The sequence below is a fragment of the Brienomyrus brachyistius genome, chromosome 2, assembly GCF_023856365.1.
Source record: "Brienomyrus brachyistius isolate T26 chromosome 2, BBRACH_0.4, whole genome shotgun sequence".
NCBI classification, from domain to species: Eukaryota; Metazoa; Chordata; class Actinopteri; order Osteoglossiformes; family Mormyridae; genus Brienomyrus; species Brienomyrus brachyistius.
The window spans coordinates 45,768,579-45,795,857 of NC_064534.1; the positions used below are offsets into that span (position 1 = coordinate 45,768,579).

At 42.8% G+C, this 27,279-nt stretch overlaps 1 protein-coding gene across 2 annotated transcripts in view; it reads right to left on the bottom strand.

The window, feature by feature from the left end:
- si:dkey-215k6.1 (transmembrane protein 132C) overlaps nt 1-27,279 on the bottom strand; it is a 212,496-nt gene that overhangs the window by 74,764 nt on the left and 110,453 nt on the right. For both annotated transcript variants that reach the window (XM_048996453.1, XM_048996459.1), the window contains one exon: nt 17,361-17,501. In XM_048996453.1, the coding sequence (XP_048852410.1) occupies nt 17,361-17,501 (141 nt within the window). The remainder of the gene's footprint in view (nt 1-17,360; nt 17,502-27,279) is intronic.

A 27,279-nucleotide genomic window follows, 5' to 3' on the forward strand; every position in this document is an offset into this window, starting at 1 on the left:
CAGTACCATGGATGAATAACAGTCTAATAGGCTTTCCCCTGCCGAAATGAGAAGAACTACAATAAATGGCCATTCTGCCCTGCGCTTTTTGATGAATTGCATTATTGAATTAGACCATTTATTATTTTATGTCTTAAGGTGTTCACAGTATACTTAATAACGTTACGATTCTACACACCACTTCCACACTCTTTCTGTTTAAATATAAACCTGGGACTCAAAAATAAACCATAAATAAGGTTCAGAATCTCCTTCAATGAATACATGAGAAACTCATTATTCTGAACTGAATTTTATTTCCTACACATCTAGACAATTTGGTGAACCCAATATGGATATTTAATAGGAGGCTGTTTGAATTAATCTTATTATTCAAGCCTGCAGTGCAATCAGTCAGAGTTACAACTCAGGGGAATTTTCCAAGGTTATCTGCTAAATAAAAATAATAATTGCTTAAAAAAAAAAAAAAAAAACTGGAAAACAGCAACACACATTAAAAAGCATTTCATTAACACAGTTGTAAAATATCTTAATAGAATGATGTATATAATAGGAAATGCATAATTAAGTTTGGCTTGAAATAATTGTTAATTAGCACATATATAATAAAAATATCTTAATATATTAACGTGATATTTTTCGCTATTTGAAGTGGTGCCATGGTAACTAAGTAAATTGTGTCCCAAGTGGAATATTACCGCATGTAATATGTGGAGAGCGCATATATGCATATGTGGAGAGCGCTATCGTACAAAGCTGTGGCTTGCAAAAGAGAGAGTTAGTGTTAGCGCTTGTGAAGTTATAAATACGGAAGTATATTTTGGGCTAATACATGTGAAGGGCCAGTCAATCTGACTGAACTGGGCCAGGTAAGGGGCAGCCTGTCAACCTTGAGAAGCTGCAAAACCCAAAGAGCCTCAGCACGGCGCAGACGGGCCTGTCAGCAGAGTGCCCACTGGGGCCCCATGGCTGTTTGGGGTGGTCCCACGCCGCGCCATGCCGGCTCAGGCCTCTGAGTGCCCGCTCGTTCGCATGCGAGCTACTTAGGGGCGTGATGTGGGCGCAGCACTGCGGCAGGCGGGGCACATGCAAGGCACTGCCATGCTGCTCCCCGGATCAGAGCACTTCTCATAGAGGCTCCAGGCAATTGGAATCAGGGCACCTCATCCCCATCAGCATTCCTCTGCAACAATTCATATCCGGCAGAATGAAATAAATTATACATTACACAAGGGCATTTTATCTACCTTTTGATTGAAAATTTAAAGAAAACTTTCACACAGGTTCGCGGATTCTTTTCTGATCGCATTTTTACATAATATTATTCTTTATCTGAGCATATGGCCTCTATCTGAGGCAAGGTACATATTTTACAGATTAATCAGCCAGACATAAGTCCTGTAGGTCAGAAAGACAGCAGAAGCCCTCCTAGGGTCTGACCAGTAGAATTAACGTCATGGTGCCCAAGACCTTGACTAGCACTGCTGTAGCCTGCTGTCAGCCACCTACTGTTGAAAGCACAAACACATTCACAGCACTGATATTTTATGAAGGAGAGGCCACACAACCCTGAAATATATGCAATAAATTGTATAAAATTAGGAAAAGCTAAAGCCGACAAGATTGTCATATATTTGACTTTTTCTTACACACAAACTATCAAAATAAGACAAATAAAATGAACATAAAATGCACTTAAAACATTTTCTGTAAGCTATATAAGGTGAGGACTGAATAATAATTAAAATAAGACTAGAGTCAATCTTGAAAGTCAATCTTGGAGTCTGTTCCAAACTGCAAAAGCCTTAGGGAAAAAAATCCTGTTTTCTTTCTGGTGTTGCCTATCAGTTGATTAATCAAGTTAATGAATGTGACCTTGACCACTCTGTAAATGAAGGTCAACAGGCAGAGAGCCGCTTATTTATTTATTTGTTTGTTTATTTATTTGAGTCGGTGTTGATGGACTGAACAGGCAGGGGGGGTTTGGGCTGGGGGGTACAGGCTAGGGGAGACCCTGGGGCTGGAGTGTTCCCTGCGCGCCATGGCATGGCAATATTCACAGTAGCACACAGAGTCAACAGACAGCGACCGGTGGGGGGGCTCAGGGGGCAGTGGGGGGTGGGTCATGAAATGCTACGAAGCAAACCGTTTTACAATGAGGCACAGGGCCCATCTTTTACAAGAGAAAGGTTATTGATTTTAACTCGGCCAGAATTTACAGCCCTGCTATTAATGGAAAAACATGAACCTCCAGGGCATTGGTTCACTTCAACTTTATGCTAGATGCACCAGGGTTTTTTTTACATCTTATCAGAAAGGCAGCCGTTGGTTTGGATATCCCATATCGCAGGAGACTTTAGTCTTTAAGCACCAACCAGATCATTCCCTACTGGATCTTTCAAACCCCGGAGACAAAATGTCTCATAAAATCAGCATTTCCCCATGAAGTGTTATTCAGTTTCTGTAAAGTATATGTTGAAATGAAATCCAGCAATATGTTTGCTATCACTTCATCTATAAAAGCAATAGACTGTCTGCAACAGTGAAAGCACTCAGGCTGAGGATGATATCAGGCCGCTCATCGCTGTTTACCTTCACCAGGAAGGCTGGGACATAAAGATGCACAATCCAAGCTACATGATTGTATACTATAAACGGACAGCAGCACAAGTGACATATGGAACATGTTGACTAAATTAAGCGGCAAAATTCAGGGAGTGTATTTAACATGTACATCATGGTAACTGTACTTGTGTACTCTGCGGAAAATTCCACTTAAGGGGGATTTAAAATAAAATTATTCAGTCACCTGTCTTTAAAGTCATCTTTTCTGCAAGCTGCAACCACAAAATGTGTTGAAATGTTCTGCCAGTCCTGTCTATGAAAGAGTGTATATTAGCAGTGGGGAGATGTGCAGTCAGGAGATGTGGGATGCTACCGGGAGATTTAGGATGGAGTCAGGAGATGTGGCATGCCGTTTGCCTGTACTGTAAATATGGGATACTTCCAAAGGGAGATGTGGGATGCTGCCGGGAGATTTAGGACGCAGCCGGGAGATGTGGGATGTTGCCAGGAGATGCAGGATGCAGCCAGAAAATGTGGTATGTAAGCGGGAATTTTTGGATGCTGTTGGGATTTGTAGGATACAGCTGGGAGGTGTGGGATGCAGCCTGGAGATATGGCATGCAGCTGGGAATTGTGCCATGCAGCCGGGAGATGTGGGATACAGCTGGGAGATGAGGGATACAGCTGGGAGATGAGGGATACAGCTGGGAGATGAGGGATGCAGCTAGGAGATGAAGCATACAGCTAGGAGATGAAGGATACAGCTGGGAGATGTGGGATACAGCTGGGAGATGAGGGATACAGCTAGGAGATGAAGGATACAGCTAGGAGATGAAGGATACAGCTGGGAGATGTGGGATACAGCTGGGAGATGAGGGATACAGCTGGGAGATGTGGGATACAGCTGGGAGATGAGGGATACAGCTGGGACATGAGGGATACAGCTGGGAGATGAGGGATACAGCTGGGAGATGAGGGATACAGCTAGGAGATGAGGGATACAGCTGGGAGATGAGGGATACAGCTGGGAGATGTGGGATACAGCTGGGAGATGTGGGATACAGCTGGGAGATGTGGGATACAGCTGGGAGATGAGGGATACAGCTAGGAGATGAAGGATACAACTAGGAGATGAAGGATACAGCTGGGAGATGTGGGATACAGCTGGGAGATGAGGGATACAGCTGGGAGATGAGGGATACAGCTGGGACATGAGGGATACAGCTGGGACATGAGGGATACAGCTGGGAGATGAAGGATACAGCTGGGAGATGAGGGATACAGCTGGGAGATGAGGGATACAGCTGGGACATGAGGGATACAGCTGGGAGATGAAGGATACAGCTGGGACATGAGGGATACAGCTGGGAGATGAGGGATACAGCTGGGAGATGAGGGATACAGCTGGGAGATGTGGGATACAGCTGGGACATGAGGGATACAGCTGGGAGATGAGGGATACAGCTGGGAGATGAGGGATACAGCTGGGAGATGAGGGATACAGCTGGGAGATGAGGGATACAGCTGGGACATGAGGGATACAGCTGGGAGATGAGGGATACAGCTGGGAGATGAGGGATACAGCTGGGAGATGTGGGATACAGATGGGACATGAGGGATACAGCTGGGAGATGTGGGATACAGCTGGGAGATGAGGGATACAGCTGGGACATGAGGGATACAGCTGGGAGATGAGGGATACAGCTGGGAGATGAGGGATACAGCTGGGACATGAGGGATGCAGCACAGCAAATGGAGGCAACACATCTGAGAAATGGTGGGAGCAGCATGGAGTGTGCGATAAAAACCCTGTTAGTTATTCTACATGTGCCACGACTTGAGATACTTTCAAGTCGGCAAACACAACAGACGGAACATTTGCCCAGTGGCAAAACAAATTATGATTCATCGAAGCAAAATCAATGCTATTGCAAGATTTAAACAATTTCCGCTGAAGGACGTCTGATCTGTTGTTGACTTTGTCAACTGTTTATTATATAATTTCTTTACAATATGGACCCAGTTTGTGTCTTTTTAAATACACAGGAATAACGCACTCGCTGTGTGGAGGTCAAAACTTTCATTGTCTAAATCTTGGGAAAATGACAAAACCATTAATGCAAATGGATACAGTAGTCGGCTTCTGTACTTTGTCTTTTTCTCAGTGGAAATTGATACTTAGGATGTGAATGTGCAGACATGTATACATGTGTGTCCATGTGTGCGTATGCATGTCTGGGGACAAGTTCTGCCCTCACACACCCGATCATCTGCTTTTTGGATGCTGCTTAGGGATCATCAATTGTGAGAATTACGCATGAGTATATGCTTACTTTCAGGGTGCCTGTGACCTTTTTGCGTGGCATCCACGGTGAAAAACAAAGTGACCACCTTACATCTCCAGCACAATGAGAAACTACGCTAGCACCGGCCGGTAATGCGTTTCCGTAGAAACAAGTGTCACTCCGCCCTGTGCCGTGTCACTCTGCCCTGTCGCATTGAAAATCTCACTGCAGGCACATGCAGAGCGTCGCCCCTCGGCGACGGAGCTAATGGATGGAGCTCAGCATGTGGGGAGGTGCCAAGCCAGCATCGAGCTTCCAGTGCCCCCCCGCCTGCCGCCAGCACACCCTGACTGATCCTCTGCACTGTTTAGCAAAAAGCACTAATCAATGGGCCGCACTCAGGCCCGGATTTTGTTTTTACATTTGACCTGGGTTAAGGCCATTGGAAATCAACAGGACTCCTGTTTTCAGGAGCACAAACGTGACACCTTGGGGATGCAGAACCCTTGCCATAAGAAATCAAAGCAGCCTCACGGTTTTTTAACTTGTTCCTTAAGCAGCAGAGACACCAGGGTGCTCATGCTGGGCTGATGAGCCAGGCTTCTCCTGGCTACTAATTTCATGCATGGGGGACCATCTGGATTTCGTCTGTTCCAGTGGCGCCATGATAATAATTAAAGAGAGAAAACAGCTTAGCTGTCGGCATCATCTGGAAGCGTCGGCCGAGGCGTAGTTTGATCTAACGAGGAGAGACAACACGTTGGACGGTGGGCCAGAGACGGCAAGTGGCCTCAGACCCTGGCGACCTTCCCGAAACGGGGGCCAATGCCTGCAGGATGTGGAGCGGAGGAATATTTCACTCTTAGTGCCTGCGCACCCTGCCAGTAAAAAAACGAAACAAACAAAACACTGACTAATATGTGTGTACATAAAAGAAGCATGCTGAGCATGCTGGGAAAAAAGCTGAGAATTCTGGGGGAACATGCATACAGAATTAATTCACGTGCAAGTAGACACTCATAATCACTTCTATCACATGACCCCCTGAATCTGCATCATGCACGAAATGCGAGAGCCAACGGGTGCGAAGCAGGCCGGCTTATTTCATCGTGAGTGACGCAGCTGTGCAGAAATACAAGGGAACAATGAGGCTGGAAGTGGCACGCAGGCAGGAATCCACATTCAGGTATTTCATTCAGGTCTTTGCACATTAGTCACGCCGTGGCGAATCCCTCCGTGCTTCCCAAATGTAACACATGAGTAATAAATATTGTTTGGCAGGAAACAAAATCGAATTATCCAAATGCATCTGGAATAATAAGAACACATCTGTACATCAGTCGCAGTTATTATTTCTGATCTGCCTTCAGGTGGCGATGTTATTTACTGTACATAATTTAGGGCACTTTACATCTGACGACAAAAAACACAGATTATTGCTTTTTTTAATTTCCAAAGCGTACACGCGTCATTCTTATCGTTTCATGCCTATCTCACCGAGACAGGAAAGCATATTTATTGCATGAAAATTTCAAAGCTAATTCCTACAGTGTGGCATACTGCCGTGAAAGGCAGTCTTATCATTAACTTTCAGCAAAGACTGGACAAGGCGGAATGTCCGTATGAGTGAGAGCATAACCAAGCACTTCTATAAAAACGCCCAACACGTATCGCCCTCCCCTTGCCTTCATATGATTTGCTCAACACAGACTTTCCAAAGGGCTTCACTTTCACAGATCTGCTAGGCTGCATAATGAATACTTTGCTCATCATCACCTGCATCATCACCCCTCTGCTCTACATCATACCCGACAACTAAGCATGTGACACAAATGCATACAGCGGAACCCATATGCTATATGAATACTAATTACCCGATGATGTCATTTGTAGGTTTTACTGGCGCCAGTCTCTCCATATTGCTGGTGGGGCTGTACTAGAAAATAACAGTTTGGTTGCATGATTTTAAGGCTAATTGCTCAGTCCATTAATGCACATAAAAAATGAAGCTTGCTTGCATGTAACAACAGGTTTGTCAGTCTCGGTATATTATGTATATATTATGAACCAACCTTCAACTTTCTTTGTATGCTACCGTACGGATGTTGAAAATTAAATGCCCACAACATGTTCTCAGAATTAATGAACAATGCATCAGATGGCCTGGATGACTTCTAATTATTTTTACAGTACTACTGTCTTGATGCAAACATTTCTTGTGCATTTATATCCTCTCCGTGATCTTTAGCTGCTTATTTCACAGCAACAGCTACGCTCCCTGCGCAGCACTCCCTGTGAAGCGGGCAGCACATCCGTGTGTGTGTTCACACATCCATCAGTCTTCCAGCGATTTATCCCGGCCAAGGTCGTGAGGGACCTGGAACCTCACGTTTGTTTAGGGTGTTACAAATTAAAGCACACATCCACACGTACAGCTTGAACATAACAGATTTTCTCACTGGAGCGTTCCATTCTGTACGTTGACAGACATGCTGCAGCCAAACTGAGCCGCTGTTAGTATGTCATCATTTTCTCCCAATTGTGTTTGGGCCCAGTCTCTGGCCGGCTGCTGTTCCATGCTCTGCATCTGGTCCGAGCAGAGAAAGATATTAAGAGATAACAGTTTATCAATCTTACACCATCTAGATTTGCAGAACCCTTAATAGAGAAGCGCAACAAATGACCCATGACTTGCGTGAAAAGAGCTGCCCTGTGGCTGGTAAATGAAATGAACGAATCATCAAGCAGCTTTCCTACTAGACTGTACCCAATGACTCCATGGCATAAAGGCACCCATGCCGCCTGCTCCAGCTGGGCTAGATGGTGATGCTCAGCCACTGGTACGTCTGCCTTGCCCAGGACGGTCCTGCCTGTCAACATCCTTTCCCAGTTACAGGTTCCAGAGCCACTTTAAGACCCAGCTTTAGCTCGACTCTCTCTATACATCTCTGTGCACTGTGCATTTTAAAACCCAAAGCTAAAACTAACTCTAAAACTCCCAGTTCTCACCCTCATCATTACTCAGGCTGCCATTATCCAGCAGATTGCTTCATATCACTTACACACGGAGTGCATGGCTGTTCTGTTGAATACTGTACGTTTCAGAGTGTAATTGTCAAGCAGAAGACAAGAACACTGAATCCTTTCAGTTACGCCAGTCTATAAACAAGCGTGGGTCACTTCTGAGGGAAAATAGATATCTCATTTCATGCTGGGGATTTGCATTTAAAGGACACAGGATTTTTTTGTTTACAACAGAGCAAAGTAATACTCACTAAATAAATATGCTCTCTGCCTCAGAGACATACAGCCCTTCTGCTGTGGGAAGTGAAATTCAAAGTGGCATTTGGAAAACGTGGGAAAGAGTCATTCCAAGATGGTGCGTAATTAACTAGATGTGTCGATGGAAAAACCCTAAAACTCACATTTTAAACTACATCCAATTATATGCAAGTGTGAGTTCTTAGGACTTTAAGGACATTTTTTTGCAATTATATTTAACTTCAACTTAAAAAAAAAATCTCAAGAATATGCCCTTCAGATGATAACCAAATCAGTCATCATTGAAGTGCATAATTAAAATCTGATCCCAATTTTGATTGCCTATTATTCTAATTTATTTATTTTTCTATCCCACAGTGTCATACCGAAACTCCTTACCAAGCTCATTTGTTAATTAACATGCAGATGATCACAGGCTGAGACTACCTTTGTCTACTGTTTTTCTGAGCATAAAGAGAAAAAGTAAAAGAACCCCTAATTAGTAAGGAATTTCTGGGATGCATTATAAATTTAGATGCACATGACAATGCACCTGCTCAATGCTGCCGCGTTACTTGGACTGCTGTGTCTTGAACAACAAAGAGACTTTCAAGTGAAGATGACAAAGACTTGAACGGAAAGCAGAAGCTTCATCACATATTTGGGGCATCAGAATATGGGAATGAATAAACAAACACACACCCAAAGCAGGAACTGACTCGTAATAAATGCGGCCAAAGACATTTTGACAGTGAAAAGGCAATCATCAGAACAAATAAAACATTTGAATTTGCAATGTGTATGAATGAACTCCTTTGGTGTGAATAAATTATATTAAGAACATAAGAACTATACAAACGAGAGGAGGCCATTCGGCCCATCAAGCTCGCTTGGGGAGAACTTAACTAATAGCTCAGAGTTGTTAAAATCTTATCTAGCACTGATATTGCTGATATCAAAACTATAACTTCTCATAACAGAAATATTGTAAAATATTTCAGCCTGGGGGAGATAATTCATAATTCAGCCTAATTTCTATGATGATGATGATGATGATGATGTTATTATTATTGTTATTTTTATACACTTGACAAGACTGTCAATAACTCATGTTGTTAAGCACATTTTGCACAGTGGTCAGTTTAGAACAACAAAGGTCGTTGTATATCCATTCGCTTTTATATGTTATTTTAGCTGGTAAATGACAAATAGTATCAATTATAAGAAACAGAGCTTGGGTGAAACTGAAGAGGGAAAAACATGCATGAAGACAAGTTTGACGGGCTGAGAGAGAAATCTGAGGTCTTATTTAAAGGATGGAAATCACAGCAAGGAGCCTGCCTGTCCCTGGAAGTGAAATTATATATTCAGAGGCCGCTATAATAGGTACACCCCTCTCATTTATGCTCCTACAAACAGAGAATCATTTTTCTGCAAGCTCCATAAAGCACAAAACAGAGTCAAGAGCTTCACTTACTCTTCCACAGTGCTTTTGAATGGGCAGTATGTGTCATCTAGGCGATGGTGGAAGTGCTGTGATTGTTAGTGCAAATGCTCTGGTTCCAGTGTCTCACAAACAGCCATTCTCTGGGGATTACATACACGGTGCAGTATCCCAGGTTTACAGAAGATGGTGAGATAAACAAAAAAATATCCTGTCAGTGGCAGTTCTGGGGGGTGATGACACCGTGTTACTGAGAGTGGCCAGACTCATTAAAGTGAAGAGGAATGCATGCAAAAATGTCATGGACAAAAGTAGAGAAGGAAAGCTTACAGAATCCCGCTGAATACCTGCCTCAAAGAATTCAAGTCTTCCCTGTACCAGGCAGATGTACCTAATAAAGTGGCCTCACACTTCAGGACTAGAGAATGCTTAATGTCTTTCTCAGAGTAGTTTCCAAAGGGGGGAAAGGGAGCTGCCTTAATTACTTAGCATGCCCCAAGAGTTTGCTAACCTGTCGAGAGCAGCTCGTTTGACGGGGTGACGTGTGTTAGCAACAAAAGGAGGCCCAATCAGCCCACAGCTATTCCCAGGCTTCTACAAGACCTAATATGAAATCGGTCACTTTCTTGGGAGCCGAGATTTTTCTCCCCCCTGGAGTGGAGACAACACCCCCCCACCCCAGCAATCTGTGGTCAAATAACCATGAAGCAAAGAAGCACCCGCATTTATTTTCATAATGAAATAACTCAAATCTCTAAATCCAACTAAAAAATACACTTGCATTTCAACATACATTATAAAATAGTATACATGTAAAAAAAAAAAAAAAAACCTGGAATTTTCCCTGAAGGTGATGACATTCGAAGCAGAGGCACACTGTGTGAGTGCTGTGAAGCTAACGAAAGGTGATGGATATACAAGGGGATTTGCTGTCCCCTGCACCAGTCACACAGCATCTGCACCCCGGTGACTGAAACAACACGCTGCCGTAGCGCCTGACTAGACGTGCAGCTCTTCATGAGCTGAGTGTGGATTAGCATCAGAATTCCTCTCTTAAATGAAGGGCTCCCTTAGCCCAGGAAGCTGCCACTTGCTCCCAGCTATGCAGGCTGTCCTGGAAAGCTCTGCTCGGCTAAAGTCCAAAGGGTCGTACGCGCCTAAGTCTTTGGGAAGGGGGCTGCATTGCTTCTTGCATCCGGCAGAGTTGAAAGAAAAAAACAAGCCAACTGACCACCCCCCCGGCCACCCGCTCCCGGGTTGGTTTGCACTAGGACACGGTCCTCCAACAGAGACCGGTCATGAGTCCCCCTGGGAAAAATCAGAGCAATGCCCACAAAAGCCTCTGCCACAAAAACACCATGCCCCCACTCCCCCAGCATAAAAGAGTGCAAAACTTAATGGTGCCCTAATTTTCCACTTGAATGAGCGATCCTCGTAAACATTAATCTTGCCTAAATCAATTAGGTGACATGAACAGCCATGTTTCCTGAAACGTTTGTTTAACCCGTGAGATTTCTCCCCAAACTTGCAAAGCCCTGCAAAAAGCAGAGAGGAGGGCCTAGCTTTGATCCTGAAGCCCACGAGAGAATCGACCGAAGCGGCACGGCCGGCACTAGCGACACGGCACCGACTGAAAAACTCCCAGCAGTACCGTCATTTGCAGAATTGCTCACTTCCAGAAGCATCCCTGCGGCCCCCAGGAAATGATCCGTGTGGAAAAAGCGCCACGCTGTAGCAAGTTGGTTCGGCGCACTCTGTAAATCTGAATTTTGGACATGTGCTGTGGCACCCAGGCCTTTGCAGTGGCCTCTTCTCAGACACGGGGGGGTGCAGTGTGCACAAGGCTTGCCACTTTGCTCTGCTCCATCATTCAGACAGGTTCAGGGACCTGTACTCCCCCAGCGGCATTTGAAAAACCTCTAGAACGGAGATCGTCCCCTTCCTGTCAACAACCGGGGGCAAAAAAGTAAGCAGCGGGCTGACGAGATTGAGCCCTCCCCTCTCAGCTTCACGGAGCATCGTGACTGGAAATAACTCTGGCTTTTGTTCAGAGAGCATTGTTCCTGCTCCTACTCTAATGAATAATTAACCAAGCGAGCTGATCTCCCCTCAGTACACTCTCTAGCCAGGGTGCAGCTTGCAGCCATTGATATTAATATTGCCACACACTTCTCCAGTGCTGGAAATATGTGTCACAGTATGTGTGCATCACTCTCCTGCTGTGACATGCCTTTGAGGTCGCACTACGGTAAGGTTCACCACAGTGGCCGCTGTGTTAAGCACACCAGACTGGCCATTAAGGTAGAAGTGCCCCCTATAGGCCCCATCAGGCTGTGCCAAAATGAAGCTATTTGATCTTTTCAGAGCATCCCCATACCCTGCAGGAGTAAGGGCTGTTATCTGCAAAATATTGCTAAATATTCCATCCTTTCATCCATTCTCCATACCTTGTCCTATGTAGGGTCACATGGGTTCAGAGCCTCTCCTGGAAGCTACAGCTACAAGGCAGGAAATAACCCAAGCTGGCCTGCCAACCCATCGCAGTGATATTAAATACTTCTTCTTCTTCGATAATTCTGTGGGCTTCCACATTTGACACTCGCATAGAATTTTATCCTCACGAGTCTAAATTGTTATTTATTGTTCTGTTCTACGCACATCATTCTGGGCATTCATGGTAAATCCATCTATCCATCCATGCAACCATTTTGGAACCATTTTTCCTTGTCAGGGCTGCAGGGGATCTACACACTTTCTGAGGCAGCATATAGGGCCCGAGGCCATCACAGAGCACACGCACTCACACGCAGTGATATTCCGTGGGCAATTTAGAAACACCAATTCACATGCACTGCATGCTTTTGGAATGCGGGAGCAAACTCAAGTAAGTGGAACCTGCAAACTGCACATGCACAGCGTAGGCGAGGCCCACGCTGGAGGTACGGTCCGATGGTGCTGCTCACTGCGCCGCCATGCCACCTGCTGTAGGGGGATTAAAACTACAAATGTAAGTGCTTTTTCTTGTATGTACACTTCCCAGACGTCCGCTGTGGATTACAATGAAAAGTGCAGTCGCCAATCAGTAATCCACTCAATTAAACCTTGTTTTATTGTAGAGCCTTTTTCTAACAGTTTTAAATGATTCTAATTAATTAAAGCATTTTTTTAAAAGCTGCCTAAATGCGAATATTTCCTCAGGAGGTTTTCTTGTTCTCAGTAAGGCTAAACATTTTCAAACAAAAAAATTTTGTTATGGGGCTTTGCCTTCTCGTCCATAAATTTTCTCAATCTTCTCATTTTTTTCCCCAAACAAAGTTCACTGTGTAAATCGGGAGATAATTTCCAGGTTATCAGCTCCGATCACACTCCATACTCCAGACTAAAGTACTACAAGCCCAGATCAATCAAACCGACCTCCAAAAAACTGAGATAAGAAAACTTCTGTGAATCTACATTAGGGTTTCATCAAAGAAACATTACTAAACTAACCGCACAGGACAATACATCATTAACTGCTACAGCTGTAAAGATATCCCATGGGTGCCCATCTACCCTGCAGCCTGCTATAGCACGTGTATTTTAACCGCAGAAGTTAAATGCCGTTCAGAGCTCGTTCTAGTTGTGCCCAGTTGCTGTGACGGGTAAGACTCACTCGGCCTTTGTACCCCTAGGTTACGTACAGCAACCACCATCGGTTGAGCCTCAGGGTGATACAGAGAAAGCAGGAGTTAGCTACAGACAACTGAGGGATGCATTTTTGTGAATCTTCAGAAACAAACCAAAAAAGCAGAGTCCTAGATTCCGTGTGAAGAACGAATCAGGTGAAAGAACCAGGGAATATCTGAAAATGAAGTCAGACTGGCGGACAAAATCAAGCGGTCTAGATAGCAAAAATTTTCGGAAAACTTGGAAAGGAGCTTCAAGGCTGAGCAAGGAAACAAAGGCTGCTGTTTCGCACATAGGGGGCCAGAAGCTGTGACCTTCCAGGTTTGTCATACAGTCACCATCTTCTAATCAGCCAGCCAATACACTTGCAAAATATTAAAGTCTGCACAACTGATTTGGGATCAGCATTAGAACACTGTTCAAATATGGAATAATAGATGCACAGCAAAAAGAACAACAAAAAAATAAACACCAGGGCAGTGATTGCAGTCCGTAGCACGGTTCTGTGTGTAGAGTTTGCATGTTCTCCCCATGTCGCCGTGGGGTTTCCTCCAGGTACTCCAGTTTTCCCCCACAGTCCAAAAACATGATGAGATTAATTGGACTTAAGAAATTGCCCCATTCTGGGTTATTCCCTTCCTTACACCTGTCGCCTCTGGCACAGGCTCTGGACCCCCAACAACCCTGAATAGGAGAAGCAGTTGCAGAAAATGCATGGATGGGTGTTAAAAAACCTCAATAATATGAAATTAAACCTACGCAACATAGGTTTTAAAGGTAGTTTATATTAAGGCATTTAATTTATGAAGAAAAAATATAATGAGTAATGATATGATTTGTTTCAAATTTTGAATACTGTAGTTAATTAAAGATATTCTGCATTTACTTGCTTGTGTTACATTTTCCTTATTTATATAATGCAAATTGCTAGGAAAATAATGTTTTTTTTTTTCATTACACACCAAGCCAAGTCAGAGAAGTGTAATCTTTTGGCCCAGGATCCATTACTCATGTCAACTAAATGGCCATCGGTGAATGGGTCCTGATGCATTTTGTAGCGATATTTTCACTTTAATTACTGCATAATTTTCTGCAGTGAATAACAGGCTGGAATAAAGGATAGAGCCCTTTTGCTAACTGCTGGTAATTTTCACATGCATATTAATAAACCTTCCTGGCGGTGGATTTAGGTAGCTGAACTGCTTATTGGTTACACCAAGCACTGAACCGCCCTTCCCCTTCTTCCATCGCCATGGTTTTAGCAGCATGCTTTCGCCAGTATCACCCCCGCTCCCCACCCTCTGCTCACAGTATTATGATCCAAGAGTCACATTTCATTTCCACACTTTTCAATTATCAGCCACCGCAACAGCATCAGAAATCCATCCTTGCAAGATTTGTCCTGACTAAAAATCGATACTCTGGATTTTAGCGCTTTCTCATGTTGTCGTTATAGTAAGCACTCAACGCCACTTACTGGCTACCACATCATCCAACAGTACATTGCTCTAAACCAGTGAAAGAAGGGTAACGTTTGAAAGTCTCTAAGAATCTGCTGCTTCTCGGTGGTGTACTGAAAGTCAGTGCTCTGAGCTGCGAATTACAAAATATCTATCCTGTTCGTAATTATGCAAAGAATATGACAGAAGAGTAAACAGGACTAAATAAACATGGACTTTTCTTTAGCGCTGGTATATCTGTTACTGGGAAATGCTCCATAACACTACAATGAGAAGAAACATCTGAGACCATGGACCAATTTTCCTTTCCATATAAACAGAAAAAGATCGCGGCCTGAGCAATTACTAGCAATATGACAGATTTAGTGTGACACGCAGGTCATAAATTCCCCAGCTGCCTTGCCTGGGGGGGGGGTGGGAGTGTTCACCAGCGCTGTCATTGTGACAGGTTTTCATAAATTTTAGCACCTTGACCCTCCCCGTCCATCACAATTGCTCGATGTCAGCTGCGGAGCCATAAGGCCTGAAAAGCACAGGCCCGTGGTCACTATCAGCTGCCCAATGCCCACCAGGAACCATGAGAGCCAGACCAGGCCGAGCCAATTTATACATCCATTTAGGAAGCGGCAGAGTCACTGTGACATTCATTTTACGAGCCATAATTCTCTTGCTCGGCTCCTGCTTTGTGGAGATGCTCTTGGATCCATCAACAGAAGCTGAAAGCAATTTCACAGGTGATATCATCCAGAAACAGTGTTTTTGATACACAATGACTTTCTGCTGTATTTGTTTTTAATATGTTTAAGGTGTGTGATCAGGCAAGAACATTTGCACACCGTTCGAAACTATTATCGTGGCAAATGAAATTATTGTCCTGTGGCAGACAGTCAGTTTTATCTTCCAAAGTCTTTGAAAGAATTTGTGTAAAGCATTTAAATGGGGTCACAACAAACAACAAAACAAGTTTAGTACTGACATTAAAACAGTATGGAACATGAAGGCAAAACATGGTTCCAGAGATGACCAGAGTTGTAAAAGTCCCCGTAGGGCCATGTGTACAGAACTTTATATTCTAGTAAATACCACTGCTTAATTAGCCTGATTAGTTTTAATTAATTGCATAACTAAGATGTTTTCACTGAAATTCATATTTCATGAGCGGGAAGTGAAACACTTGCAATATTGAACTGGATTGTGTTGACTTTTTTAATAACAAAATGTCTAAAAATGGTATTCATTAAGTACTCAAGACAAACTGTTAGCATAGACCTGCTAACAGAATCTGCTGAGTATTGAGTATGCGAAGTCTGATGTAGGTCTTAGAGGAGTGCTTCTTAGCACTAGTATTAACGAGGCGTCATGTTTGCAAGCCTTTCAGCTCTCTTAAATACGCTAACAACCTCATTACTAAAAGAGAACGACAGATTGGTTTAGTTACTCAAATAATGAATTGAACTGAGTGCACAAGTGCTTGAGTAAATTAAAAACCATTACACTCTGTGGCCTGCTAACCCAGACACAGCGACACTGCTAACCCCGACACAGTGACACTGCTAACACTAACACAGTGACAAAAGCTAACCCAGACACAGCGACACTGCTAACCCAGACACAGCGACACTGCTAACCCCGAGACAGTGACACTGCTAACACTGACACAGCGACACTGCGAACCCAGACACAGCAACACTGCTAACCCAGACACAGCGACACTGCTAACCCAGACACAGCAACACTGCTAACCCCGAGACAGTGACACTGCTAACACTGACACAGTGACACTGCTAACACTGACACAGTGACACAGCTAACCCCAAGACAGTGACACTGCTAGCACTGACACAGCAACACTGCTAACACCGACACAGCAACACCGCTAACCCAGACACAGCGACATTGCTAACCCCGAGACAGTGACACTGCTAACACTGACACAGCAACACTGCTAACACTGACACAGCGACACAGCTAACCCAGACTCAGCAACATTGCTAACACTGACACAGCGACACCGCTAACACTGACGCAGCCAACCCAGACACAGTGACACTGCTAACACAGTCACAGCGACACAAATTCTTTTGTTTTTTTACTTATGGTTATGGTTAAGGCTGGATAGGGGTTCAGGTTGTCATTCTTGGTTGGGGATTAGGGATTTTTCCATAGAAATGACTCGACAGTCCCTAGAAACATATAAATACAAATTTATGTGTGTGTGTATGTGTGTGTGGGTATTATCGATATTATCGGCCATCCCAATTTTTTTTTTATTTAAATTTCATTTTTTTTATTTTTATTTTTAAATCTCACTTCGTACATTTTTGATTCATGTAAATTATGTTTACATAATTAGGGAGTTATATTTTAACGTGACCTATCTCTTGGATGGTGCATTGATGTTTGAAGCGTATACACTTATTGAAAAGGAAAGGGAGGCAAGGCCAAAGTGGAACAAACTATCATTTGCTGGAGGGGTACGGTACATGGTTCTCTGAGATCAGAAGATTATATTTGACGTCCTTTAATTCATATGAAATATAATTATTAATTGTTTTGAATTAATGTAATAGTTACATCGCTCAAAACTGGGATGACAGCTGCCACCCCGTAGATCCTCCACTGCTGAGGTTTGGAAACCACTGCCTGAGACAATTCTCAGCAGTAGCTGGATAGTCCTACCTGTCCCCTGTTGAACCAGGCTTCCTGTAACAGAAGATTGACAGGCCAGCGCCTGCTGGAAGCGCCTCCTTCTCTGCCTCCCAGTCTGCTTGCTCACTGAGCCTCAGGCCCACGAAGCTCACTCCTTCACTGAACATGACTCTGCAAGAAACAGGAGCAGAAAGAGGATTTGCACAACATATTGCAACTTGTTTGATTAGTTGCTTCATTATTCATTTATTTAAAGGTAGAGCAGTATACAAATGTCAGATTTCATGCTCATTGGCCACAAGCAGGGGGACTATGCAGTGATCTTTCCTGATATAGGATTCCAAACTGTAATCCCAATGCAAGGCGTATACAGTATATTCAGCTAAACACATTTAAACACATCAACAAATCTTCTTATCTTAAATTATATGAGAGCAATATAATTAAAATCTGACACCTTGATGCCATTCCACGCAATTTTCAGATCAGTATAATAAGACAAATTCCTCGGCCTGAGGTTTGCAACCTCATAACCTCATAATGAACGATGCCCAGTCAGCTCTTGTTAGAGTCCAAATGCTAAAAAGATCCAGCTGAGCAAACACAAATGAGACATACAGAGAATGACAGAGTCTTCATAGATTTATTTGCCCTCTAGAAGCAAAGTAGTACTTTGTATGTCGGAGTTCATTCAGATTTCATACTTCTCATAAGTAACTGGCCAGGCACGCTACTTTATTCTTGATTCACTCAATAAGCATCTAAACGTATCTAAACTCAATAAGTATCTAATAAGTATCTAAGTATCTAAGTGTCTAGCTATGTTGGTCACACCCCACAGGTTAAAACTGGAATGCAAAACATGTGCTTAATTACAAACGATTTAACCCAATAACCCAGTGGGATAAGAGTCCATGCTTGTGATCAGAAGTTTACCGGATTGAATCCTGTGGCTGGCAGTGACTTCACCTTTGGGAGTTTAAGCAAGGCCCTCAACCCCCGATTGCTCCAGGATCTGTCTGACTCTGCTATCTCAGCTGTACATCGCTTTGGATTAAATGTCTGCTAAATACGTTTCTGCTATGTATATGTAATCATATATGCTAGCATACACTAATGTAGAAGGTACTGCATGATCAGCATGAGCCTGAAGGCAGGCGGTGAACAGGACTCCCGTTTCACCTGGACATTCAGGAGCTTTTGTTCTTCCCATCTCGTGTTTATTGATGTGTTGAGAAAATACCATTTTCCGTTCTCTTTCCCATTTCTGTTTTCCTCTTGTAATGCCACAGCTGACTTGGCTATTCATCACCTTGACAAGACACTGAGGAAGTTTATTAAATGTGCCGGTTATTACAAGGTGCTGCTGACTTTGGTAACAATGCTAACAAAACTTCTTAGGAAGCCCTGGATTTGCTCCCTCCTCTGCTTTGCTATAGATTATCTGCTGCTTTGACCATCCAGTTTGCCGGAAACGCTGCCTCCAGTTGAGAACAGCATGTTCTTTCTTAATTTAAACACCAGTTTGGCAATTATTTGCTCCAAAATGTAATGGCTCCCCTTGATTTCCTCAGCAGCATTCCCTCCAGCAGGAAAATAACAAAACACTGCTTCATAATTTAAAGCAATTGTTACATATGTAAAATCAATTGCATGCACTTTTTATGTGTTGCCTACCTATACAAACATCGCAATTAATGTTCCTTTTAAAACTAATTCACTTCAAAAGAGGTGACATGGGAGAAACTGTGAGCTGAGGAAAAACAAGAGAAATCAATAGCACAAGTTAAATAACACCCTGTTACAGGAAATAATTCTGTTTTAAAACAAAATTAGTTATGCATCCTCATTATACTCATAAGGAAAATGCATTTCCATTATCTATTCTTGGGAATAAATAATAAAGTTTATTCTAAAAATCACATAATAAATTAAGCTAAACTACAAATCAAAAACAAAAGCCAAGTTTGTACATTATGCATATCAATAGGGATGCCAGTCTGTAAAGTAGAATGATTATTATATCAGCCAGATAATCTCACTGGACAGTTCATTAAGTACATAAACTCGGTAACTCAAACATCCTTCTCCCCCCAAAAGGCCAATCATGAAGCTGCAACTGAATACATACAGCAGGCAGACAGGGTCAAGATGTGCAGAAACTGCACAGCTGCACAGCACTGGGACAGTTAAAATGTGTGATCTAGGTCATTTTAAATGTGGTGTAATTGTTGGTATCAGATGGTGGTTCTAGCATCTTGGATACTGCCACCCTCCAGGGATTTCCTTGCCATACAGAGTCCAGGGTTTACAGAGGATGGTGCAATAAACAAGAAACATCCAGTCAGCAGCAGGTTTGTAGCTGAAAATACCTTAATGAGAGGTCAGAGTAGAATGGCCAGACTCATTACCGCTAACGGGAAGGCCAAAAGTGCAACAACTACTCAGTACAAAATTGTTGTGAAGAAGGGCATCTCCAAATGCACAAGCTGTGAAGAGCTTCTGAAGACCTTCTGAAGGGGGAGTCCTAGCTGGTACTACGTAGGGGTACCTAATAAAGTGTCCCCTAATTGTACGGCCTCCTAAGTAACAGAAATTATATACATTTAACATGCATGGTGTTTACTTAAGACCTGATGGACTGCCTATCTTGCTGTGCCCTCTTTGAGCATACAGCCATGGCAGCTTACAGCCACGACCCAGGCCTGGATCTGTCACTCACCAACTGGGACTAACATTACGTAGCCATGAAACATAGTTGGCAGTGTACCAGTCGAGTGGGCAGATGTAACATCTACTGAGATTCATGGGACTTAAAGCTAAGTATTCCTGTTGGTCTGTCAGGTGCATGTGAGATAGTAGCTCCTCCAGTCAGAGCATCGTTCTGTGTATTGGTTGGTTTGCATAGAGGCACACAAATTAGTCAGACACCTGTGCCCTGAGCACCATATCATACAATTACAGTGGCTTAATTGGAATGAGAAATTAGAAACATCTAGACTGGAAATCTGGAAAATGAATAAAAAGGATGGAAAATGTGCAACGACAGCAAAAAAGACAGTCTTATCACTGCAAATAGCAATCTTAACTGCAAATCTTATTCACCCTGGCAGTGCATCCAGCCGTCATACAGCAAAGTTACAAACAGCCCCTGTAACCGGCCTGGAGTGAACCTGCATCCATGACAACCACATCCCATAAAACATTCAGGTAAAGGGATTTGCCTGATGAGTTAAACACCCGAGTCCCATCCCATTCACGGCAATGATCGAGCATTGTGTTTGGTTTGAGTTTCCCCAGCATACAGTAGTTCTGCCAGTACATCCCCCTGAAAAATGCTCACTTCCTCTGTATGGGACAACTACAGATAACCAAAGACAGAGAGAATATATTCAGAAGAAGGATACTAAAGGCTTTGCACTGAGGAGGGAGTGTGTACAGTGAAATATAAAATCAACATATCTTGAATAAAGACTGTACCACTTGTCTCTAGCACATGGGACTGATGTTTTCAAATGTCTGCCGCCATCACCGATGGCATGTTTCCCCGCAGACTGTGTCTGGTGCAGAATATTGCAAATATGAGCTGAGGCAATTTCATGAAAACGCCAGCCATCACCAGAGAATATAAGGTATGTATTAACAGTTTTCTCTCATACTCAATCATGCGTATTTTTAAATAAAGACAATAAATGAACTTAAATACAATTATATCTCCTCATTTAATAATTTGGCTAAACAAATGTTTCTATTCTGTGCACATTTATGCTCTGCTAGTTTATACAACCATACTGTCTTTTAAAGCATAATCTTTATATAAAGTACAGTACTGTGGAGAATTCCTAGGCAGTGAATGAAAACGATGGTTAAAACGATGACATTGTCTCTCAAAGTGTGTCAGCTTAACCATTTCAAAACCGGTATTAAATTCATCCCAGTGTTGCAGCAACCGTGTAATATACAAATGCATTTTTTGACAAGACCAGTAACCCACCTCATAAAACTAATCAGTACCTCATTGACTGAGTGATGCCAGTCCAGTACAGAACACACAAACACACTATGGGCAATTACAGATGCCAGCTTGGCTAAGCTCCAGAGTGTTTCAATTAATTAAATGTATTTAAAATGTGCATTTATTCACTTTGGAGTATTTTATAATTTGTATTTTGCTGGACAGAAAAAAAAATCAGATGTATTAAAAGTATTTAAAATACTTAACAAAATATGTCATTTAAATATAGTCTATTACTGTCTAGATGCAAGTAAATCATGTGACACATACTGTTGGACCCAGATTGCTTGTTACGAACTTCGTTTTCCCATGACTGGTAATCCAAGGAAAGAGGTTACCCTGGTGCTCGGTGCAAATTGCCTTAAGGTATAGTAACGGTAGCCATGAAACAAAGCTGGCTATCAGGTATTGCTCACTGAATGTCATTCGGGGACAGAAAAATAGAGCAATTAGCAAACAGCAGTGCTGTTCTCTAGAACTTGTGAATTACCTTGCTAGTCTGCTAGGGGCATTCTAATTCACTTCAACAGGCATACTCAGGCAGTGGCATCTTGTGGTTTGCCATATACGGAAGCCCTCATTAACGATAAATTAGGCTAGTTACAAAATTAATTTCTATCAGCAAAAATTCACATACAGTAAATCATAATGTACACCTTGTGATAAGCATCCCTTCGGTTTTACGTCACTGTTGCTGTCCAAACCCTGCAATGCCTTTACCAAGCCGACACTTCTGCAGCGGAAAGCCAAAGCGAGCTGGAACTGTGCTGTAACTAGTGTCTCTTCCTGGTACGGTTCAGTTCCTGAATGACATTGGAAAAGTGGGGAGAAGGTGCAAAATGCTCACATAAATCACAGTGCTGGTGGACCTTAAGTCATCAGCCTTGGAGATGTGATACTGTATAGCAACCCTCTGTGCCTCCTGGATTTCTGTATGGTCTTGGCAAACATGGCTTTCAGACAGTCAGTAGCTATACAGTACTTCCGCTTTCTTGTATCTGTATCTTTCAATATCTGTAATATTGGTAACTGGAGGTGAAGCAGGCAGGGCTGCTGTCCGTTCAGCTACAGACAGGCCAGCACCACGGACAGCAGCCACTCTCACCTGCGCTAACACACGTGGGGCCAATTTCAGAGGAGAGAGGAAGCAAGCGAGCGAACGAAAGAGCAGACTGGAGCGGTACATGTGCAGCACTGTTCCAGCAGGCAACATTAGCTAGTCCCCTGGCTCCCGGTAAAGCACCTATTCAGGTAATGGCTGCAGCAGGAGAAGGAAAGGCAGCTTTCCTCAGGAGACTCCAAGTTTTTATAATTTTCTTTTTTTTTTTTGCGAACAGACATTCCCCCTGTGAGCCCTGGAGATTAAAATGTTTTAAATAAAAAGCTAGTTGCTCATTTCAGCAGCAGTTTTACCAGAGTGTGGTCTTTGTACTGCTGGCTTACGGCAAAACCCAGATCACCATGTATCTGTAGGTCTATTCAGGTTTTTAAAAAGAAGATAGTCATTCATTTTAGCTGCACTCTTGCTAGAGTATGGTGTTGGTCCTATAGGGCATGACACAGGGTTTGAGGCTCTAACCCTAACCCTAACCCTGCCTCTACATGTATGGGGTTTGCATGTTCGCCCCGTGTTATCAGGGGGTTCCACTGTGTACTCCAGCTTCCCCCCAGAGTCTACAAAGATGCTTAGGTGAATCGGAGCTGTTAAATTGTCCATAGGTGTGAATAGCACCCTGTGATGGGTTGGGGCCCCATCCTAGATTACTAGCTGTACAAATTAATGGCAGTTTTTCTCCTTGGGTAAATAACATTACATTCATCCTCTTCCAGGATGAAGATGGATGCTAAATGTATTTCTATGAAGTCTATTTTATGAAACCACACACTTCCGGGCCTCTTGACCCTCAGTTACTCCTTGATAGTTCAGTTTGTGTATGCAGCCCTACTCCTTGTATTGTTCACATTAACAGTGAGTGCCTTCGCAGTAGAATCACACTGCTCGAACTCCCAAACTTTTCACTTTTGAGATAATAACTCCCCATCGAGGTCATGGGTCCTTGAGAAGGAGACTTAGAGAGCAGTTTCTCTGGAGCCATGCACCAAGATGCAGTAATATTTCTGATGGACAGAGATTTCGCTCGCAACTGGCAATAAATTCGAAGTTCAGACGAGGAGCAGCAGCATTCGGGCTATAAGTCTGGCCGGGGGTTTACCTTGAAGCACTCTAGAAGCAGCAGCTAATGGAAGCTGCCAGATTTATACTCAGCCCAGACTCACAGAGGGCCGCTCTATCATCTCACCCATGCCAGTGTCTCATCCTCAGAACATCCTCGGATCTGCTCAGGCTACTGCACTGCATTCTTTGAGATTGTGTGCAATTGCTCATTTGCATCTACAGCTCCCTCACCATTAATTGTGAGTAACATGGAAATATGTGCCCATATGATGATTCAGGTAGGCATTCCTCTGCTTGAAATGCATCAGTAACGTCCCACAAGTGCTAAAAACGAAAAGGATATATTACATACAGCCATTATTCACTTATTGCACATTACACTTATATGACAATTAGCAAAATCTTTCCCTACTGATTAGGTGGTTACTTATATACCTGTGTGTATGTTTTGATGTGTAGAGCCTACTATAGAGGGGCTACAGAAAGAGCTTGCTGGGTGTGGGTGGAGCAGTGATTAGGTAAGGGAATGGTAAAAAAGACATCCACAGAATACATCCTTATCATTTTATCAATTTACTTGCCATTTGTATGTATTCTTCTTAACCATTCTAGTGTTATGATAAATGTTTATTTCCAAAGTTAAAATGTTAATACAATATATGTCTTTTTCCTAGTGATTAGTTTACATAACTTTGGCCTGTATGTGTCTGTATGACATTACATACCTGGTAGTTATTTTGTCATCTTAATGAGAAATAAGTAGAATTTTAATAGTTAGATATTTAATAAATATAAATAATATGTAATGCTTTACATTAACTGCACCTTCATGATGCCTTTATAATACATTCATAGAACATTCAGTGCCCCTACATAATGCATTTATAGAGCATTCATAAGAAGCATGTAAGTATACGTAAATATCCTAACAAATCTTAACAGCCTTAATATACGTTAAAAACAAACATTATAATCATTTAATCTGATAATGCTTGTTATTAATATATATTAAAGCTGTTAAGGTATTTTAGTATGTAAGGTATTGATACATGCTGACTATGAATGTTCTCTAAATTCATTATGAATGTATTATGACAGTGCACTGAATGTTCTATTAATGCGTAATGAATGCTTTATGAAGGTGCAGTTAATGTACAGCTTACCAAATAATATAAGTGGTACTTTCAAACATGGACATTAAAGTATAAACAAAGGACTACAAGTAACTACCTAAGAGTGGGGAGAGATTCTGCAATCTAGCGTGTAAGTGGAATGTGCACTAAATGAATAGATGTAGCTTCAGAGTTGCATGTATGTCCCATGACTGAAGCGCAGAGCATTTGGATAAAAACACATTTGGGCTTTCACGTTTTCTTTTGATCCATCCAGTAATTCAATAGATTGTAGAGGTTGGGGGTGTGGGAGGAGTAAGGACTAGATTCAATTCAATTCAATATGATTAGTATAGCGCACTTTCATAACATTACATTGTCTCAAAGCGTTTTACACTATCTCTCCAGTGAGTAAGCCAGAGGCAACAATGGCAAGGAAAAGAAGAAACTTTGGGAGGAACCAGACTCAAAGGGGGAGCCCATCCTCCTGGGGTCGGCAGAGGAAGTCAAATGAGCAAGATGACAAAGTCCCAATTCACACTGTCACAATTTTAACATTTGAGTCTCAAAGTGGGGGGCAGGCAGGTGATGGCAGGATGAACAGTGGTACGGCAGCAGGGCATACAGGGAAGACGTCACAGGCAGAAGGGCGAGCAGGCCAGAATGACGCCACTGGTAGTGGAGATGTCGTAGGCAGCAGGGTAGGCAGGATGTGCACAACTCAGGATGTGCAATTAAAATGTGCAATTAGCCAAAGTAGGGGAGACTAGAGGCAGCGTGAACAGTTAGGTGTGTGCAATATGTAAGCTCTGGCAGATATGGTTATGGCAGCATAAGTAGGAGGGAGAGGGAGGTGGGAATGTAGGCATAGGGAGTCCCTGACATGTCAGCACTCCAATTTCACAAGGGATTGTGAAGCTAGAGTGACAGCACTGACAGTTCAGTTCACCCAAAGCCAATGGCACCGATCCCCTATCCAGCTCTACACCTCACACTATAGGTCTAACAGGGAGTGAACAGTTAGCTAGAACTAGAGTCCCTATAGGCTACACTAAACAAGTGTGTTTTTGGTCTAGACTTGGACATTGAGAGTGTGCCTGAATCCCGCACATCCAGTGGATACTATTCCACAGCCGAGGAGCTCTATAAGAGAATGCTCTGCAGCCTGCCTTAGCTCTTTCTACCCTGGATACTAATAGATATCTTGCTCCTTGAGAGTGAAGCAAGATGGGAGGGGGTGACGGGGCTGTCCATTTTTCTTTGTAACAAGAGCATCTTTTTTAGTTTTGTATTTGTTTTTTGGATTTACAGTTTTTAATATAAAGGTTCCATTTAGCTGGTTCTGGGTAATAACATAAAGAATAAACAAAAGTTCATTGGATTCAAACAACCCATTGGGAAGGACACTATTTAGGTGGAGACGTGAATATTTAGCTTACCTTATATTAAACTTATTAAAAGAAACAGTAGCCAATGTAGCAGACATATTTAACACAGGCACTGAAAAAGCAGCTATTAAATCCTTCAAAGCAGGAAATCACTCAGCCTTCAGAAGATGCTTCCATCATACTAATGCCTTTGAAATCATCTTAATTGTGCTGTTTAAAAAGAAACATTTTTAGAAAAGGGGAGTGCCACTTTGTTTAAGTTCAAGTGCCCATCTCAAAATCCCACAGCCTGACCATGAGTGAAAGGAGTTCACATACAGCTGTGAGGAAGATGACCTATACAGGGTTTGAATACTCAGCAACATCATCTGGTAAAGACTGTAAATGTGTTACATGGAAATTTATCTGGATGTGTGGTTACTTCTACATTCCCAGTTGTGTTTTGCACACTGCAGCCAAAATACTGAATAGGTGACATGAAAGATATCAGGATGGATATTGAAAATTACTTACAGAACAGTATAAATCAAAGATAACATTGCACTATGTAGTGTACAGCACATTTCCTTGAACAGCACAAGCTGTTTTTGCCCTAAGACAGTGTCAAGCTGTTTAATTTCCTTTTCGCATCTGTTACAAATGACAGGTCAGGAAGGCAGCCTCTGCTGACAGCCAGAGGCTCTCTGAAGCACCTGAAGTGAATCAGGGGGCAGCGATCGATCCTCTGCCTCAAGGTCAGGAAACTCCTGAGAATGCATTGACATTATACTGGGGTTCACTGAGCTAGACCTGCTTATGCCATGCTTCCTTATGCCGGCGACGCATTATCCATCCATCCATCCATCCATCCATCCATCCATCCATCCATCCAACTTCTATACCTGCTTGTCCTATGCAAGGTCATGGGAATCCAGAACCAATCCCAGAAGCTACAGGTGCAAGACATGGAATTACCCAGGACGGCTCTACATGATGCACCTTGATATGACATGCCTCAATGTGTCATTCCTCATTACGCTGTGCCTCAATATGACGAGTCTCGTTAGGGTTTGCCACATTATGCAGGGACTCATTATGTCTTGTTATGCAATGCCTCAAGGCATATAGGCAAAGATAACATATGCTATTAATGATTAAATAATAATGCGTTATTATTTTTTAAGCACGTTAACACACGCTCACACAGCCTACCATAGAGGCATGTTTGCGGTCAGGACGATGCATTTATTGTGTTTTCTGCACCAATTTGCTGCTGTCG